Genomic DNA, 19117 nt, shown 5'->3' with positions numbered 1-19117 from the left:
TGTAGGAGAATAAGAGAAACATTTTTCCAAAAAAGGAATCATTTTGATTATTTTATCTTATTGGAATGTTGGATAATATAGTCTGCTTCATTAATCATCAAGCATGCTATGGATTTCCCACTTTTGTAGGATCTGTATCTCAGTTCAGGTAATACTGGTAATTTTTGTACAGTATTTGAAGATGAAAGGTATAGGCCAAAATCATAGACCTTGCATAGAAGCTGGTTGATGAAGACAGCTCTGGAGGAACACATAGATACACACAGAGAGACACACACATATATATAAAGTGTACACACATATGTTTTTTAAAGTCTTAAAGGTTTTAAAGCAAAAGCCAGGCCCTCCCCTCTCTCAGAGTGGGTGGGGACAGTGGTTGCATGGGCAGCTTTCCTAATGAGCCACAGGTCCCTCTGGACACACTGCTGCCTGGCCACGCCCCCTTTCCACTTCGTCTTTCTCATTGACCAATGGGCTTGGAGCATTAAGGCCACACCCCTATTCCGCATTCTACTGTGGCCCTGGTTACGCCTCCTCTGGCTCAGTTACGCAGCTGCCTGCTAGGTGACTGGAGGTGTTGATCGGTGCTCGCTGGGATTTCGCTGACGTGGCCCCAACCCCGCCTCCCTCCCCACCCCACAATGGCAGAAGAAACTCGACAGAGCAAATTAGCTGCAGCCAAGAAAAAGGTAAAGACGTACCAGGTCATGACTCCCCAACTCAGCCACAGATCCCCTCTGACGACAAGACCGCTGCCAGAGTCCATACTACTCCTGAGGCACACTGGACTTTGCCCCCCAACCCCAGCCCTTCTGGGCTCCCCTACAAAAGTCTTGTCAGTCAGCCCTGCCCCTTCAGCCAACAGCTCAGTCCCTGCCCTCGCCAATCACCCCAGGGTGACTTTGGACGGGTGACTCCTGGGGCTCCCCACTCCATTACTGGGCCCTCACCTCTTGCCACCCCAAGTTGGACCTCCCTGGGCTCTTTGGGCTCACGTCTCCAAGGACCTGGGCCCCCCAGGCCCCGCCCTCACCGCTTGTCCCTGGGTGACTTTGGGCTGGTGACTCCTGGGGCTCCCTGCTGCAGACTCTGCCCTCCCCTCCTGCTGCCTCAAGGTCGACCTCCCTGGGCTCTTTGTGCTGGCATCTCCAAGGACCTGGGTCACAACCCTGTGTTTCCCTCCCGCATCGTGGAGCGGCGACTCAGACATCGCGCTGATGTGGTCCCTCCCCCACACTAGGAGGAGTGGAATGTAGTGATGTCACAGTCTGCCTACTAACTGTCATTACTGCAAGACTGGCCTTGGTCTTATGACCCAGTCCCCTAAACGTTGTCACACCGTTTCTGGTTCTTCTGGTCACAGCAGAAATTTCCAGCTGGAAGGGGAATGGAGACTATGGGACCCAGGAGCAAGAGGTTTCAGGCTGCCTGACTCCCTTAAAAGACATTGACAGTGGGAAAAGCCTACCTTCCCCCGTGAGCTCAAAACGTTGACAGTATCTCTGGGTGGCGATGGGAGAATGGCTTTGGTTTGGTTTTCTCCCAGGCTTCTACTTTCCAGAGAGATTTTAACATTTTTTTCTGAGTTCTCCACCTCATATTCTAATTCTCCATGGTTCTGGGACCAGACTGCCCTTCAGTCAGTGGTCTCTGAAGTGAGATTTGCTCATCTTCTGTGGAATAGATCTTGGGAAACTGAACTTGACAGCTTGAATCTTCCTCATATTATCTCAACCTTGGGTACTTTGAGTACCACAGGATAAATGTGGGACACCTTTCTGAAGCATCAGTTTCCTCTGATTCTCTTGAGATCAAGAGAAAAAACATGAATGTACTTAGGGATGGCAGTCCCATAGGTTTCTAAGAGTATACCAGACCTCTCTCTGAAATGAGGCTTGGTTTGTCCTCTTTCTGATAAATTCCCAGATTTCACTAAAAGGCTGCCTTCTGCCATGAGGACACATTGATATAAAAGTTTGGGAGGTACTGGGGCACTTCTTCCCACTAACAGACGTGTGAGGATGTACAACTCTAAACCACATGACATACAGCTCCTGCCTACTTAATGTATACTTTTCTACCTCTGCCTCTGGGTTTAGTCCCTGGCAGCTGCTGATTCTTGGCAAAACCCCAGAGCTTAGAGTCAGAAGACTGAGCTTCCAAGTTCCAGTATCACCTTTTTCTTTTTCTTTTTTCTTTTTTCTAGCCATGATATCAATCCCTCTCAGTCCCTAAATGATTGTGACACCTTATAGAGTTGTTGGTGTCATTAAATCAGATGGTATATAAGAGTCTTTTATAAAAACTATAAAGGAGGATGTGGCTGTAGGGGCTGATGTTTCTCATGAGTATTACTGCTCTTCTTTCCCACAGTTAAAAGAATATTGGCAGAGAAACAGCCCTGGTGTTCCAGCAGCAGCGAAGAGGAACAGGAAAGCAAATGGCAGTAGCCCTGAGACAGCCACTTCTGGTGGTTGCCACTCATCTGAGGCTGTGAGTCTCGCCTGGACAGGCTCCTGGGGACAGGGGGCCCAAGGGGCAGTAGAGGGCAGTTGTTAAGACTGTGGATGGACTGTTGGGTAGTGCTTAAGGATTCTGGATTTGGCCGGGCACGGTGGCTCACGCCTGTAATCCCAACACTTTGGGAGACCAAGGCAGGTGGATCCCAAGGTCAGGAGATCGAGACCATCCAGACTAACACGGTGAAAGCCCGTCTCTACTAAAAAATACCAAAAAATAAGCCAGGCGTGGTGGCGGGCGCCTGTAGTCCCAGCTTCTGCGGAGTCTGAGGGAGGAGAATGGCGTGAACCTAGGAGGCGGAGCTTGCAGTGAGCCGAGATCACGCCACTGCACTCCAGCCTGGAAGACAGAGACTCCGTTTCAAAAAAGAAAAGAATTCTGGGTTTGAATCCTGCCTCTCCGTCTGCTAGGGATATGATTTATGGCAAGTTGCTTGAGCTCTTTGGGCCTCTCTTTTCACATCTGTATAATAGAGGTGGTATTGTTGGACTTGTATTTGTGCAGTTTAAATGAGATTTATAATTGTTGATTTTATGTTAATCCCTAGTACATGGCCTGCTGTCAACACCCAGGACACCCAGGATATGGTCTTTGCTGTTTGAGTTTCCTCATCCCCAGTCTCAAGGGGAAGCCAGGACAATGAGAACAGTCACTTGCCATCAGGAGTCACTGAAAGGGCCCCAGGATGGGATGGTGGGGAGATAAGAACCATGAGAGAAGTTAGCATAAAGGAGTTATGGGACAAAGGGTCCAAGACAGGCAGAAAAGAAAATGTTGCCAGTTGATGGGGAAGAAAGAAAGTCGGAGGGCTCAGACAATGATTGGGACAGAACATCTCCGTGTGCACTCTCATGTCTTGTAGTCAGCAACAGGTATCCACGGGGAGGGCCCTACATCATCTGCTACCCTGAAGGATCTGGAGGTAGGAGGCTCTGGGTGGAGGTGCAGTGACCCCGCAGGCCAGCCCTCCAACCTCCTCCCACCGCGGGGACTGGGTGCCCCTCTGCCAGCTGAGACAGCGCACACACACCCCAGCCCTAATGATTGTTCTCTCTACCTCTCCCCCAACTCCTCCTCCACCTCCTCCTCTCTGCATGCGCCTCAGAGCCCACACCAAGAACAAGCAGCAGTCCTGGACTCGAGGTCCGTAAAAATCAGTCGACTGAATAACACCATCAAATCTTTGGTAAGAGTCCAGTGGGGTCCCCTGTTTCCACGCTGCCAATCCTAGGCTCCAGTTTCCCCTTGGGGCCCTGAAGAAGGGGGCTGGGGGCCCCTGGCACCAAGGGCAGATAGGGAGCTGGGGCACCCAGGACTCACCTGGAGGGACCCCAGGGCATGCAGCATGGCTCTTCTTTTGCTGCCCTCTTTGCCGACTCTCTCCTCTCCAGACGTCCCTACTCGAGTCCTTACTATACATGCCCTGGCATTGTTGCCTCTTGGGGAAGTGCTGGCCTGACTGGTTGTCAGGGGCCCTGTATTTCTGCCATGACTCAGTCCCTAATTTGATCTTTGATTCTGGACAAGCCACCTCTCCTTTTTGGGCTCATGTTTCCAGAGGAGGTAGTGAGTATCAAAGGTCTCTGTTAGCTCTGAGAGTCTGAGATTTAAAGGCCCCCTAGAATGGAAACCTCAGGGCCAAGGGCTCCTGTCTATCCTTTTCATCCTATATCTGCTGTGAAGAACCGTACCTGGCCCGTATGTGCTCAGTAAATGTTTACTGAATGAACGCACTTTTCTAAATCACAAGCTGGCAGCAGGGGGAGCCTTTCTCAAACTCCATCTCTAGAGGTTTATGTTACTGTCTTCTCTAGAGATTCCTGATTCATACTTTGAGTTCTGTGGCTGTGGCTGAAAACCAACAAAGACCCAAATCCTCTGTCCTTGGGAGCTTAGGAACAGTTCCTGTTCCCATTGGGTCTGAGAACTTTGCCTTTATAATCCATTCCTGGCCCCTGCCTACCGCTTCCTGTCTGGGGAATAGAGTTGAGGGGGCCACCCTCCATCACCTTAATTTGACTCTCCCCACAGAAACAACAGAAGAAACAAGTGGAACATCAGCTGGAAGAAGTAACGTGATTTCTTTGTGTGCTCATGACGTGACTGCTGGGTTTGGGGGACACTCAGATGTAGAGGCCCCAGTCTCGTCTCGCCTACTCCCAGCCTGGGGAAGAAGGCTCACTCCTCAGATTCCACCCCATCCCCACAGGGCCCCTGATAACCTGGTCCCATGGGTGGGTCTGTCCTGGGGCATTGGTGGCATTCTGGGGGCATGTCTCTTGCTGTGCCATCTCTGCCTCTCCCTGGTAAGAGCTCTGTCTTCCTCGTCTTATAGGAAAAGGAAGCAAACAGTGAGAAACAGAAAGCCCAAAGGGAGCTAGAGGTGAGTGGAGGGTGTGAAGTTTCCTCCTGTCCTCCGGAGAGTGTTTCTTTCCATTTCAGCACTTGCTTGGCTTTTCTCCCAAAGGTTCAAATCCAGAGATTGAACATAGAGAACAAGAAACTAAATACGGACCTGTATCACACGAAACGTTCTCTCAGATACTTTGAAGGTGAGAATCTGGGCACCCTGTCATCCTTCAACCTGGCACTTTGACAGGTCTGTAGGGGGAGTCCTTTGAGCACCATCTCAACTCTGTCATTACAGAAGAGTCCAGGGATCTGGCCGGCCGCCTGCAACGTTCATCACAGCGTACAGGAGAGTTAGAGCGGGCTCTCTGTGCTGTCGCCGCCACGCAGAAGAAGCCAGATGGGGTGAGTCCAACCACCTGCGCTGTCCCCTGGGAGCCCGGCTTCGCAGATGGAGGAGTGAGCCTAAAGGTCCCTTCTGCAGGATGGAGTGTCCTGCCCAGAAGGCAGCATGGCCATTTCTCACTGCTTTTGTGTATGGTTGTTAGAGGCAGCCTGAGGCTGAGTCAGCTGCTGTGGGTGAGTTGGGGGGCACGGTGGGGAGCGAGCACTGGATGCAGAGCTTGGAGGCCAAGTGGCTGTCCTGCCCTTACCTGGCCGTGGTCTTGGCCAAGTCCTAGGTGGGGTGTGGGGTATTGGGTACTTATACTGTGAAGGTACAGAAGGGTACCTTTAGTATGTTACCTTTTCTGTAGAGAGAGGAAACGTGTGTGTGTGTGTGTGTGTGTGTACACACTATGATAATATACATAAAACATGTCTGCAAGTGTCCATAAACAACTCAGAAGAGAGCAACGGGGTGGCTAGGAGATACTTCCCTTTTATACCTTCTGAGTTTTGGACTATGTGAATGTATCATCCTTTCAAAAAGTGAATAAAAGATTAATTTTTCCCTTCCTGACTCTGCCCCCACCCCAAGCAAGAAAAATGGGCTTAGAGAATCTGATAGACCTGGGTGTTCAAATCCTAGCTCTGCCTAAGTGATCTTAGGCAAGCACTTAACCTCAAATACTCCATGTTTTTTCATCTACCCAAGAGAGGTAATCATAGTAACTGTCTCCCATGGTGGTTGCGAGGATTCAATGGGATTGCTAGCGAGGTACCTGCTGAAGCTCTCCATAAAGGTTCCAACAGTGATAGTCATAACAATAGCAATATTATCTGACCTCTCTCCTCGTCCCTTCCAACTTCACTGAGTTTTTTTCAAAACCAGACCACGGGCTTGGAAATGCCTTGGTCTTTACTGGCCAAGCTGTATATTGGGTTTAGCCCTAGCCCTTTTAAGGGGCACTGTGTGGAATGGCCCAGGCTCCCCAGATCGAAACTTCTCACTCTTCACCATCCAGTTCTCGAGCCGCAGTAAAGCACTTATGAAGATGCAGTTAGAGCAGTCCATAAGGGAGCAGATACTGCTGAAACGACACGTGACACAGGTGAGGTTTTGCAGAGGGAGGGATGTGGAAGGAAGATGACCCCAAGTGGCCAGGAGCAGGTGAGGACCAGTGACAGCCTTTCCTAACTTCTGTGCCCATTCTTGCAGTTGAAGGAGTCACTTAAAGAAGTCCAGCTGGAGAGAGATCAATATGCACTACAAATAAAAGGAGAGAGGGCCCAGTGGCAGCAGAGGATGAGGAAAATGTCGCAGGAGGTGAGATCTGACCCTTCAGCCTCCCGCCCCCCCAACAACTTAGATAGGTCACTGGATCTTTCTGGGCATCTTTAAAATGGGAATAGTGCAGCCAGAGGTGGTCCTGGGTCTGGGCTTTGTGGAGGTGGGGGCAGAGAGGGAGATGGGAGCCTGTCCAGCCACCAGCCCCTCTCTCCAGGGCCCTTTCCCCCTGTGCTTTGGGCAGGTTTGCACATTGAAGGAGGCGAAGAAGCATGATACGCATCGGGTAGAAGAGCTGGAGAGGAGTTTGTCCAAACTCAAAAACCAGACGGGTAAGATGTGACTGGCATGACCTGGCAGCAGGACTGGCATCAGAGGGCTGTGGGGGTGGCTTAGAATGCCCCAGGAAGGTGGGTGGATGGCAGGGCTTTGAGGCAGAGGGAAAGAGGTCTGTGCCAGGAGACAAGTCTTGTCATCTCCATGAGCCTCAGTGTCCTAATGAGCAAAGAGGGCCCATTGTCAGCCACCCACAGTGCTCTCTATCTGAAAGTGGTTTGGAAGATTGGCTACCATCCGGGTGCGAGGAATCATTAGCAGTGAGGCCAAGTTTGGGGGGCCTGAGAGGAGCTGTGCGCCAAGAGGAGGGTGTTTTGTTGTTTTTTGTTTTTTTGTTTTGAGAATCCAGAGGCCCTTATGGTCTGCTTCCTTTCTCAGCTGAACCACTGCTCCCGGATCCCCCAGCAGTGCCCTCTGAGGTGGAGCTGCAAGACCTGAGGAAGGAGCTGGAGAGAGTGGCAGGAGAGCTCCAGGCTCAGGTGGAAAACAATCGGCGCATCAATCTCCTGAACCGTGGGCAAAAGGAGAGGCTTCGCGAGCAGGAGGAGAGGCTTCAGGAGCAGCAGGAGAGGCTTCGGGAACAGGAGAAGAGGCTTCAGCAGCTGGCCGAGCCACAGAGTGACTACAAGGAGCTGGTGGGTTGCCTCACCTGGGGAGCCTGCCCTCCTCCCTAGCCCTCCAGGCCTTTGTTTCCCCACCTGCAAAATGGGGCAGTGCAGCCCTCACATGAAATATTACCTTCAAAGGCACCCGTGAGCCAGAGCTTTGCTCTGGTGGCTGTGGGAGAGAGGAGAGTATTTTTCTAACCTGCCTCCACCCTTCCCGGTGCCATGGGAGGCAGACACCAAGTTCTGGGGTCTCCAGCTGCAGAACTTGCTTCTCTCTGTCCAGAAGAACGAGGACAAGAGCGCCCTGCAGTGGGAGCAGCAAGTAAAGCAGCTGCAGGAGAAGCTGGGCCAGGTGACGGAGACGGTCACCTCAGCCCAGAAGGAGCCAGAGGCAGCAGCCCCAGCCTCGGGGGCTGGGGGCGAGTCTGTGAGTGGGGAGACCCTCCGGGCCCTGCGGGAAGTCATGGAGAAGCTGGAGGTGAGTGAGTCCTAGCATGGGCCAAGAAGGGCAGGGGTGAGGCAGGTCGCTGCTGAGATGTGACCCCATAATTTTGGCTCCAGAGCGGCCTTATGGACCTCCTGGAGGAGAAGGCGGACCTGAGGGAACATGTGGAGAAACTGGAAGTTCGATTCATCCAGTACTGGAGAGAGAGATGCCATCAGTGAGTGGGAGACCAGGGCACGGCAGGGGGAGCTGCAGGGCTGTGGGAGGGGCCCCAGCGTCTGAGCCCTTTCCTCCCGCAGGAAAGTGCATCGCCTTCTAACAGAGCCAGGGGGCAGTGCCAAAGACGCAGCACCTGGAGGAGGACATCATCAGGCTGGCCCAGGACAAGGAGGAGGGGAAGGTAGGGTGTGCAACATCCCTGTGGGGGTAGGGGTGGGGGTGCGGGTGGGGGTGGGCATGAGGGTGAGTGCCAGCAGCGGCCTGACAGCTGAGCACCCCTCCCTTCAGGTGAAGCTGCTGGAGCTGCAGGAGATGGTGTTGCGGCTTGTGCCAACTATAACGAGGGGCACGGCAAATTCCTGGCCGCTGCCCGGAACCCTGCTGCTGAACCCGGTCCAGGAGCCCCAGCCCCCCAGGAGCTTGGGGCTGCCGACATGCATGGTGGTGAGTAGAGCCCCCAGGTGGGGTGAGCAGGCAGGAGCATGGGGGGCTATCACTCCACTCAGATCCCCGCCTCCCTCTCTCCAAAGATCTTTGTGAGGTGAGCCTCACCAACAGCGTGGAGCCTGCACAAGGAGAAGCCAGGGAGGGTTCTTCCCAGGACAACCCTACTGCACAGCCAATCGTGCAGCTCCTTGGTGAGATGCAGGACCACCAAGAGCACCCAGGCTTGGGCAGAAACCCCTGTGTGCCATGCTTTTGCTGGGCTTGGCTGCCCAGAGGAAGGAGATAAATACCACCATCATCAAAGAGCTGCTCAAGACATTGTTAAAAATGAAACAAAGTTACGGGGTTAATCTCCTACACAATTCATGTACTTCATTTGAATGTTACAGCCACTCATGATTATTTGTGTTTCTAATTTATAGTTTAAGTTTATTTGTAGAAAATTAAAGGAGAGTGGGTCTCTGTGGCTCTCACTGATGTTCACTCTGGCATCCTTTAGCATTTTTCTTTTTTAATTTCATAATTGTAGGGCATTAGCATGCATATTGAGTTTGCCCTTACATGGTGGGAGTTCAAACACACAAAGACCCAGTCGTCGCACAAAACTCTTCTCGCTGGTTTGAAATAGGCTCCCATGCTTTTTTAATGTTATTGCAGTGTGCATATTCATTATAGAATTCAGATAAAATTTGCTTATGTTCTGCTATTATGTTTGATCTCATCTTAATCACAGTGAGCTCTTCAAGAGCTCAATATGTGCTTTGCCCTCAAGTGTGCACTGTTTATTACTTTGTAATATGCCACTATGAGTACTGACATTTAGAGCTGTTTAAAGGCTGAGAACTGCAAACAGCCTTTCCTTCATTTTCTGTGTATTGGTGATGGGAGTAATAACCTTTTGGGGGAGCTTTTTAAATCTCACAGAAGAGGAAGGTGGCCTGCTCTGGCAGGTATGTGCAGGATAAAGTGTGTTTCATTTGTTCTGGTGCCAAGAATGAGCACTGTACTGTGGCAGTTCCCTTAGGATTTGTATATGCTCTGGGCTCGTGAAGATATTGCATCGTGAGCTGCAGCAGTTGTACTCTTTTCCAATGACCTAACAAGGGCTTATTTCTGAGGAATGAAAGGCTCCCATCATTGGCTGTGGATGTGGAAAACCTTTCCTAGCTTAGAGCATCTGTATCTATAATACATTTTAAAGTCAGAGTTCATGTTACCTGTTTTAATCACATGACTTCCTGTCCCAGTTCACAAAAGGGCGCTGGTTGGCATTCTTCTTAATGTATTTAGTAAAGATCATAAGAAATCCTTTAAGAGTTTAAATGTCCCTGGAACAGGCATACAGGCTCTGGTCAAGAATGAATTAGAGTGAAGGAAAGCTGTGTGACACCTGGCATTCCTCTCTGTTCATGGAGCTTCTTTGAGGCTTGAAGATTGATGTTACCATCTAGACGTCTCTGGCTAATACCTATTCTTCAACCACCTTGGTTACTCTGACATAGGAATTTACTTCTTTTCCTTGAGTGGAAAACACTTTAATAACAAACATTATTATAAACTAATAAATGTGAGAGTACTTAGTTGAAACAAAAAGGAATTTTAGTAGACAGTGTTATGTTATCTTTGAAAATCAAGGAGAAGTTTATGCAACTTAAAATGTTTACACACTGTGGTGCAATCTACCATTTGTGAATGTCAGTGTATTATCAGGAAACGTGTTTATACAATCGCAGAGTTGTAGTTCCTCACAAACTTCTTTATGAAGAGTGAAATATGTTTTTGTACCTCTCACTTTCAGTCAGGGACATATTTTGTGCAATATTTATGTGATTGTGCCTATGAGTGATGAATGAACGCATTTCAGTCATACATTGCCTAAATCATAACTTGATGATGCTTGGGAAAGAATCAACAGTTAAAACTTCATGAAGTTCTAATGTCTGTGTTCCAAAACACATCACATTATTAGGTTGTAGGGAGAGATGTATGTGTGCTCCCTGGGGTGGGGATTTTCTACTCACTAGACCATCTCCATTTTTAGCACTTGGCATCCTCATGATCCTTTTATAAATATGAGATGAACAGGAGAGCAGCAATATGATTTTGCCAATGGAATAACAGATTTGCTGGCATTCAATGAAAGAGGGCACATATTGGGTCCTTGTGACTTCAACTGACTCTTCCAAATTGTATGAATTTATCAATATATTAGATAAACCCAGTTTCAGAATGATAAAGAAAAAATATTAGACCAAATAATGTGGCTAATTAACAGTGGTATGATTTCTAGCCCGTGGGTTTAAAACTGTATCTTAAAGAGTCATTTTAAAATAATATAAATATTTAAAAATGTAACTGCTATCTTTATGTTATGAAATAAGTTAAAATATTTTAAAATATGAATACTGTAGTTTAAAAGAAAGAAATGGTGGGAAGGAAAAGTAGAGAAAGAAATGCCAATTCCAGTCCAAAGCTTTATTTGCCAAGTTTTCTTAGAAGGAATTTTACCAATGTATGAGTTCTTGTTAACAGAATGTGTAACGGAAATACTGAAAACTTTTGCCTAAAGTGGCATTATTGACTGCTGGCATGATGCTACTGTAATGTAATAAATTATTAAATTGTTGCAAAGTGCTGTTTTTGCCTTAAAATTTTATTTTGTGTGTCTTGAAAACTATAGTATTAAAGGTATTGATACTGTGCAAATACTGGGCATGCTTGGCATGAGATAATCTGTTTCATTTTCACGAAATTGTAGTATAACTATGCAAGTGTTTATTAAAAGAACACAAAATAAAAAAGGTATGGGATTTAAAAGTTATGGGGTGAAAAAGTTATCAGATAAAAATTGTAAAAATGTGGCAAAAAAGTAGAAAAAAGCTTTCTGAAAAGTTACCAAAAAAAAGTTATGAAAAAGAAGTTATGGAATTAAAAAAAAAAAAAGTCATGGGAAAAAGCAGACCACTGTCAGCAAAGCCTGGAGAAGTGGGGCTGGAGTCTCACTGCCACCATGTCCCTACCACCCCTTCCGAGTCACCCCTTTACAATTAGGGTAGCAAGACAAGACCTCTGTCTAATGGGGAAAGACAAACAGACCCTTTGCCACCTTGATCAGGGCTGAGTCCTTAAATTTCTGGATGGTGATGATTGTTATTTAAGAGCCAGAGGCTGGTGGAGGTGGTTTGTTTGGAGGAGGCCTGATGGCCCCCTTACTCTCACCATAGCAACTTTTCCCTCACGGGGGCTCCCTTCTTATTCAGAGAGGCAGGACAGTGGGGCTGTGGACCAGGCGAGGGCACCGGCTGCTGGGGTGGCCCCCCTTCCCCGGTGTACATATTGTGTCTGTGTAAGGTTTTGTATATTCCAGAGGGTAGGGCCACCCCTGTATCATACCTAGTGGAGGTTGGAGCTGGCACATGGGGAGGAGGTTCTAATAATTATTTGTGGCTGGGAAACTTATTTATTGCTAGCAAAGGACAGAGGAAGGAGGCGGGGATGGGGTCGTGGCTCCCTGGTCATGCGACTCCTGTTTATTTTGCTTTTTATTTTGGAATAAACAGATTTAGCCATACTGCCCGGCCTGGTGTGTTCCCATTTCCCTCACTGGGTCCTGGAGTTTGTGCCACCAAATGAGGAGCCCTAGAGTGTCTTGAGTATGTCCAGCTAGGCTGTTAGGGACCTTCCAGGTGTGTTACCTGTATGCTGCCTAGTGGCACCTGGGGGATTCCATGGGGACTGCCATGTCACCTATGGGGCACAGTCCAGCCCTGACAGCCAACAGGCTCAGAAGCCTGATGTAGCGGTGGCTGGGAAGACAGGTACCAGCACCTAAGGGCACTGACTTCCACCCATCCAAGGCGTCTTCCCTTCCGTCCCCTTGCCTCCCTCCCCTGTCTGCACCTGATGGCCTGTTCTGTCTGTCCCTCCAGAGTGCTGGGCTGCCCCGCAGGCTCCCTTCAGGCTGAGTTCGTGGCCCTGCCCCCTGGTGGCCAGAGCCGGCTTCACAGGACAAGAGCCAGCTAAGTTCCAGGGGCTTTCCAGGAAGTGTCCCTTGGAAAGGCTATGGCCTTTTCACCCCTCCAAACAGCACCCTAAAAATGGCTTGGCCTTTCCCCTCCCCTGAGCTCCACAGAGAACACAGCCAGCAGAGGACACACTTCCCCATCATCCAGAAATGGGTTTGATTCTCAGCCAAGGGACAGTAGGACGGGTAGAGACTGTCAGGACACACAGCTGCCTTCACAGCACTCCCATGCTTGGTGGGGGGATGGGAGGGATGGCGGGGGCTGACTCTCCATAGGCCGGGCATGACAGGGAGGCTCACTGGAGGTGGTGCACTTCGGAGGGGCAATGTCAGGGGACAGCTTTCTCTTGTTGGGCCACAAAACTCCAAGAGGACAACACGGTGATGGATTCCCAGCACTAGAGGTGAGGCGGTTGGCCACGTGTAGGTGTAGAGGGGTGTGTGTGTGTGTGCATGTGTGTGTATGGGTATTTACAGATATTTATAGAACAATGCAGGGGCATACCACAGAGGGGGGCACAAGTTTTCACAACGGTCACACCTGGATGTGTCAGCTCACCACTACAACAGACTAAGTCACAGATGAAGGGGGCTGGCTTTGGGGCTGGGGGAGCCACTGCCAAGTCACAGAACAGCCACCCAGGCAGGCTTGGAAAGGGAGGCCTCTGAGAAGAGGAGGGATCTGTTTAGAGGTCAAAGGGTGGCCTGGGGCTCTCAGGATGGGATGGACTTGCCTGACCTGATTGGCTGGCAGTTGGAGAGAAAGCAGAGAGAAAACAGGAGAGAGAAAAGCGAGCAGAGAGCTGGTGAGGCAAGTGCAGAGCACAGGTGTGCCACAGCAGCTGTGGGAGGGCCAGGGAGGGGAGGGCGCAGGTGCAGGTGTGGCAAGGTTCCTGGAAAAGAGGGGCTGGAAGGGAAAGGGGAGGAAGATGGAGGGAGGAGCCAGAGCTTCACAGGTAGTGCCTGGGGACTGTGGCGGCCCTCCCCACCCCACACATGCTGTCCTCTTCCATTGCACCCAGGCAGTGTACCCACAGGTCAGACCAATGCTCAGCCCCCTTGGGCTTCCCTCTTCTCTGGCCACCAACCAACTTGTCTTCCAAGTTGTCTTCCAACCAACTGGTCCAGGGCCACCTCTCACCTTGGGGAGCCCAACGCAACAGCCACCAGGCCTGACAGAAGGAACATTGCTCGAACAAGGATGATGAAGCTAAATGGGATGGATGGTTGGAGTGATCACCAGAGCCCCCTCTGGGTGGTCAGAAAGCTCAGGACCCTCTGAAGGGACCCTGGGGGAGGCAGGGTGGTCAGGCAGCCGGGTGCCACTGGCTATAGACTTATAAGTCTAAGAGGGGAGCCTCAGCTTCTTGGGGCTTGCAGGTCCCAAAGGTGAGGCTGGGTCCTTCCTCCTAGGAAAAGAAGAGGGAGACCATGGCAAGGGAGGTGGGTGGGCTTGCTGGGCAGAGCTCAGCTGGGCCAGCAGGCACTGTGGTCCCCTTGGCTGAAGAGCAGGGCCGACCTCTAGGAGCAACAAGCCAAGGTGCGTGAGCCTGCTGGCTGGTGGTCGTGCTTCAGTGGGGCCCAGGGACCCTGCCTTCAGTGCCATGCTAGCAGCTATGATGGTACGTGGGAGGGAGGGAAGGGGGCTGTGTGCCCCTATGTGACCTGTGAGGTGTGTTTTGGGTTGACCATGTGTATGGGGCTCTCGAGGTTTTCTCCTAGATCACCACTGTTTTGCTGACAGATAGAGGAGGTGGGACCCTATCACCCCTGCTCTGCAGTGGATTTGGCTCTCAGCACTCCAAGGCATCCAGGCTGGGAGCTGGATGCCCCACCCTGGCAGCATGGCTCAGACAGCACAACAGGTACGGCATGCCCAGGATGACATTCCTGGGCCTCTGGCCACCTCAGAGTACAGCCCCACACACAACCCCCTCCAAGCTCTCAGCCCTTACACCATAAACCACGAGCTCCCTGACGGCTCCTGAGAGCACCCACAACTGCCAGCTTGGGCACGGAGCCTGTTCCAAGAGGCCCCAGGCTCAGCCATGGGGGCTGGGGAGCTTTGAGGCCATGGGGGCCAGCCCTGCTACCTGCGTCTGGCAAGGACGCTCTGCACCTGCAGCCAGGAGTTGTCCACGGGTCCCCGTGTGCATGCTGATGGTGGTTGTGCTGATGTCACCGATGATGCTGAGCACCTCCTTCAGCACGTGGTGCATGTGCAGCATCTCATCACGCCACTGTGCCTGCTCTGCCAACTCCTCCATCAGAGTGTTCTGGTTCCCATGCAGGTACAGGTTGGACAGCAACTCTGATCACATGAACTCCTTGGTCTGAGAGAGGGCAAAGAGGGAAGGAGGTTGGGACCTGATGCCTGTGCTGCCCTGATGCCTGTGCTGGACACTGTGCTGGACTTGGAGCCCTGAGTATGGCTTTTCACATGCTGCTTCTACACCGCTTAGACTCCAAGATATGCCTCCCCACCGCCCTTTTCTCACTCAGATATGGACACTGAGGTCCAGAGGAAAAGTCACCTGTCCAAGGTCACAGATCTGGGAGGGGACCCAGGACCTATCATGCCACCAGGACACCTGCCTACTCAGTGTTTTTAAAAAAAAGTTTTTGGAGATAGGATCTCGCTGTGTCGCTAGGCTGGAGTACAGTGGGTGAGATCACCACTCACTGCAGTCTCAAACTCTTGGGCTCAAAGTGACCCTCCAATGTCAGCCTGTCAAGTAGCTAGGACTATAGGCACGTGCCACCACCAAGCCCAGCTATTTTTAAAATATTTGTGTAGAGACCAGGTCTCACTATTTTGCCAAGGCTGGTCTCAAACTTCTGGGCTCAAGCTATCCTCCTGCCTTGGCCTCCCAAAGTGCTGGGATTACAGGCATGGGCCACTGTCCCCAGTCCCACGTTATATTTCTATGAGACAGCTCTGCTGTGGACCGTGCCTCCCTCCCTGGACCTGGTCCCATAGGGCTGGTCAGCATCTCCCCCAGGCCAACATGGCCACCTGCATCTCCAGTGCCACAGGAGCCGCCTGCCCCTATGAGGCGGTGCATGCACATTGTTGATCATGACGTGCATGATGGTCTTGGGCGTGACACCAACCATGAGGTCCCACATGGTCTTGTAGACAATGGCCATGTAGGAGTCCACCAGGTTCTGGGTGGTTTCCATTTGCCGCTCCAGCTGTGGGTCCATGGAGCGCATGAAGCTGTCGGAGCCATTCTCCTCGGCCTTGTTGTCCTGTCATGGAGAACACAAGGGCATCAAAGTGGCCAGGCCATGCAGCCAGGCTCCAGGAATCCCTAGGATCTCAGCCCCTCCAAGGGTACCTGGAACATTGAGGCACAGAGAGAAGCAACTGGCCTGAACATGCACCCAGCTCCCCACACGCTCTAGACAGTTTCAGGTCTCTGCCTCTCAGGACCCCAGACTCCCCTGATTCAGTCTCATCTTAGTTCTGACTCTAGTGCCCAGAATTTGCCTCAAGTTACAAATCCAGAAATTGGAAAAGAACATCTCCAGGTCCCCTGCCTGGAGACCTGGCCAGAGCTTGTGCCAGGCTGCAGACGCCTGGCAAGGGGCAAGAAAAGGGCATACTCACTTTCCCCTTGTCCTGGGAGGCCCATGCACCAACACTGCCACCACCGCTGCCACCTGGGAACACGGCAAAGTAGACACACACAGAGACGAAAACGGGAAGGGTTGAGTGAACCTGGGACACTGCAGCCCAACTTTAATGTGTTGTGGAATTCTGTTAGCTAATATTTTATTGAGGAGTTTTGCATCAGTATTCATCAGTGATATTGGCCTGTAGTTTTCTTTTTTGGTTTGTATCTTTGATTTTGGTATCAGGATAATGTTAGCCTTGTAGAATGAGTTTGCAAGTATTCCCTCCTTCTCTATTTTTGGAATCATTTGGGTAAGGTTGGTATTAGTTCTTGTTTAAATGTTTGCTAGAATTCAGCAGTGAATCATCAGGTCCCAGGCTTTTCTTTGCTGGGAGACGTTTTATTACCACTTTGATCCCATTATTTGTTATCGGTTTGTTCAGGTTTTGGGTTTCATCATGGTTCAATCTTGGTAGGTTAGATGTGTCTGGAAATTTATCCATTTTTAGTACGTTTTCCTATTTATTTGCATATAATTGCTGACCACTAGTGATCCTTTGAGGTTTAGTTTTCTTTTTTTTTTTTTTTTTTTTTTTTTTTTGCTATGTCTTGCTCTGTCGCCCAGGCCGGAGTGCAGTGGCGCGATCTCAGCTCACTGCAAGCTCCACCTCCCGGGTTCATGCCATTCTCCTGCCTCAGCCTCCCAAGTAGCTGGGACTACAGGCGTCTGCCAGCACACCCGGCTAATTTTTTTGTATTTTTTTTGGTAGAGACGGGGTTTTACCGTGTTAGCCAGGATGGTCTTCTCTCCTGACCTCCTGATCCGCCGGCCTTAGCCTCCCAAAGTGGTGGGATTACAGGCGTGAGCCACGCCCCCTTGGGACAGGGACACACACACACACACACACACAGATTTAGTGGTTGTGGCGCCCAGTCGCGAGTGTGAAGAAGGGACCAGATGGGTCGGGCAGAAAGGTGCTGGGTCAAGAGAGGAGGGGGCAGCCGGGAGCGCGCACACGCAGGGTGCGCCGGGTTGAGGGGTGAGGGGTGAGGGGTAAGAGGTGAGGGGCCACGAGGACCAGGGCGGGGTAGGGGCAGCCCTTTCCCAGGCGGTAGCGGGGGCGCTGGTGCTGTTGCCCTTTTAAGCTGCGGCTTGACGGAGCCGCGCCTCCCGTCGGTGGAGTCGGTTATAAAGGGAGCAGCCCCCCAGGCCGCCACACAGCTCCCGCCAAGTCCTCGGTGTCCCTTGCCATTTTCCAGCAGCGCTCCCACGAGGGTCACCGCCGCGGGGAGAGGTGGAGCCGCGAGAGCTCGGCCGGGGGCCCCGCCGGGTGGTCGCGGCCATGACCGCGGCTCGGGACAGGCTCCTTTTCCGCGCCCCTCCCGCCTGAGATGAGGGAAAGATGTCCCTGTCAGCGTTCAAGGCCAAACTGAAGTTGCCGGCCTCTATCTTCCACGAGAACCAGGAGCCACAGCCGCGGCTCACGCTCCACCGCAACATCAAGGTGAGTCGCCGGGTGGCGGCCTCGCGGGGCAGGGCGAGGGCGGAAAGGGGGTGCCCAGAGTCCCAGGACAAAGGGGAACCTGCCCCAGGGAGGCCCCAGTTCCCCGCCCCTTTCTCCCGCAACTAGCCCGCCGGGCACTGCTCCAGGCTTGGGTGGGAGAAGGCGGAGGGCGCGTCTCTCCAACTCCTAGCGCGGGGCTGGCTTGGGGGCTGCTGGCCCCTCTCGGCCCCTGTCGCTGCGCTTCGAGGTGGGAGCCCGCGGCTGCCGGAGCCCTCTTGGGACCCATGGTCGCCGTCAGTGAGCCCACCTGCTCTGGGGACCGCGACAGGGCGGGGCAGGGCGACTCCCGAGTTGTTGGAGCCCAGGCGGGGAAGGGGAAAGACCTTTAAGATTTTCGGTTTTTTGGCGGGGCGTAGTGGCTCACGCCTGTAATCCCAGCACTTTGGGAGGCCAACCGGGTTGATCACTTGAGGTCAGGAGCTGGAGACCAGCCTGGCCAACATGCTGAAACCCGTCTCTACTAAAAAATAGAAAAATTAGCCGGTCGTGTTGGCAGGCGACTTAATCCCAGCTATTTGGGAGGCAGAGGCAGGAGAATGGTTTGAACCCAGGAGGCGGAGGTTGCAGTGAGCTGAGATGGAGCCGTTGCACTCAAACCCGGGGGAGAAGAGCGAGACTTCTCTCTCTCTCTCAAGAAAAAGTTTTCTTTCTTTTTTTCTTTTTGTTGAGACAGAGTCTCACTCACTCTGTCGCCCAGGCTGGAGTGCAGTGGCGCGATCTCGGCTTGCTGCAGCCTACCTCTCTTGACAGTCCACTGGTTAAAGCGATTCTCCTGCCTCAGCCTCCAGAGTAGCTGAGATTACAGGCGCCCGCCACCACGCCTAGCTAACTTTTGTGTTTTTAGTAGAGACGGATTTTTTTAGTAGAGACGCGGTTTCACCATGTTAGTCAGAATGGTCTTGATCTTCTGACCTCATGATCCGCCCGCCTTAGCCTCCCAAAGTGCTGGGATTACAGGCGTGAGCCACCGCGCCCGGCCTCTGTTTTGTTTTATACATGTAATGTATTCACAAGTATCTTTACAAAGTGATTTTGATACCCTTTTGTCTTCTCCCTAGAATCTCTTTGTTCTGTAATAATTTTTTTAGTTTATTTTGATCTTATTTTCCTCTTCAAAGCCTTTCCTTAAATATCTATTCTATGTTGCTTATCATTTGTAGTCTTTTTTTTTTTTTTTTTTTGAGAGGGAGTCTTGCTCTGTCACCCAGGCTGGAGTGCAGTGGCGCAATCTGGGCTCACTGCAAGCTCCGCCTCCCAGGTTCACGGCATTCTCCTGCCTCAGCCTCGTGAGTAGCTGGGACTACAGGGGCCAGCC

At 51.4% G+C, this 19117-nt stretch overlaps 2 protein-coding genes across 4 annotated transcripts in view; one reads left to right on the top strand and one right to left on the bottom strand.

The window, feature by feature from the left end:
* The first annotated feature begins 500 nt into the window (after positions 1 to 500).
* LOC129014665 (golgin subfamily A member 8B-like) lies at positions 501 to 11301 on the top strand. 3 transcript variants are annotated; one of them, XM_054452258.2, is made up of 17 exons: positions 615 to 689; positions 2374 to 2493; positions 3383 to 3442; positions 3626 to 3706; positions 4552 to 4590; positions 4856 to 4903; positions 4988 to 5072; positions 5168 to 5274; positions 6276 to 6362; positions 6470 to 6577; positions 6783 to 6870; positions 7253 to 7509; positions 7739 to 7960; positions 8044 to 8144; positions 8227 to 8327; positions 8435 to 8590; positions 8677 to 11301. In XM_054452258.2, the coding sequence occupies exons 1-17, from the start codon at positions 642 to 644 to the stop codon at positions 8877 to 8879; spliced, it is 1911 nt and encodes a 636-aa protein (XP_054308233.2). In that variant the 5' UTR covers positions 615 to 641; the 3' UTR covers positions 8880 to 11301. The 3 variants fall into 3 exon arrangements, with proteins under 3 accessions (XP_054308231.2, XP_054308232.2, XP_054308233.2); XM_054452256.2 differs by lacking the exon at positions 3383 to 3442 and having other exon boundaries at positions 501 to 689; positions 7766 to 7960; XM_054452257.2 differs by lacking the exon at positions 3383 to 3442 and having other exon boundaries at positions 540 to 689; positions 7769 to 7960.
* A 3502-nt stretch (positions 11302 to 14803) lies between these two features.
* The window catches only part of LOC129014667 (putative GED domain-containing protein DNM1P46), an 86479-nt gene continuing 82165 nt past the window's right edge, over positions 14804 to 19117 (bottom strand). Inside the window, exons 2-3 of the mRNA XM_054452267.2 lie at positions 15665 to 15869; positions 14804 to 14950 (exon numbers count right to left, since the gene is read on the bottom strand). Coding sequence (XP_054308242.1) covers positions 14850 to 14950; positions 15665 to 15869 — 306 coding nt within the window. The 3' untranslated portion in view covers positions 14804 to 14849. The remainder of the gene's footprint in view (positions 14951 to 15664; positions 15870 to 19117) is intronic.

Source organism: Pongo pygmaeus, chromosome 16 (genome assembly GCF_028885625.2).
Source record: "Pongo pygmaeus isolate AG05252 chromosome 16, NHGRI_mPonPyg2-v2.0_pri, whole genome shotgun sequence".
NCBI classification, from domain to species: domain Eukaryota; kingdom Metazoa; phylum Chordata; class Mammalia; order Primates; family Hominidae; genus Pongo; species Pongo pygmaeus.
This window is presented reverse-complemented; position numbering and strand designations above follow the sequence as displayed.

Excerpts from the sequence above, each read along its gene's own strand:
- LOC129014665 (XM_054452258.2), top strand. The coding sequence starts at position 642 with ATGGCAGAAGAAACTCGACAGAGCAAATTAGCTGCAGCCAAGAAAAAG. Across the intron at positions 690-2,373 it reads TAGCTGCAGCCAAGAAAAAG|TTAAAAGAATATTGGCAGAG; the intron begins GTAAAGACGTAC and ends TCTTTCCCACAG. Across the intron at positions 3,443-3,625 it reads CTACCCTGAAGGATCTGGAG|AGCCCACACCAAGAACAAGC; the intron begins GTAGGAGGCTCT and ends CATGCGCCTCAG.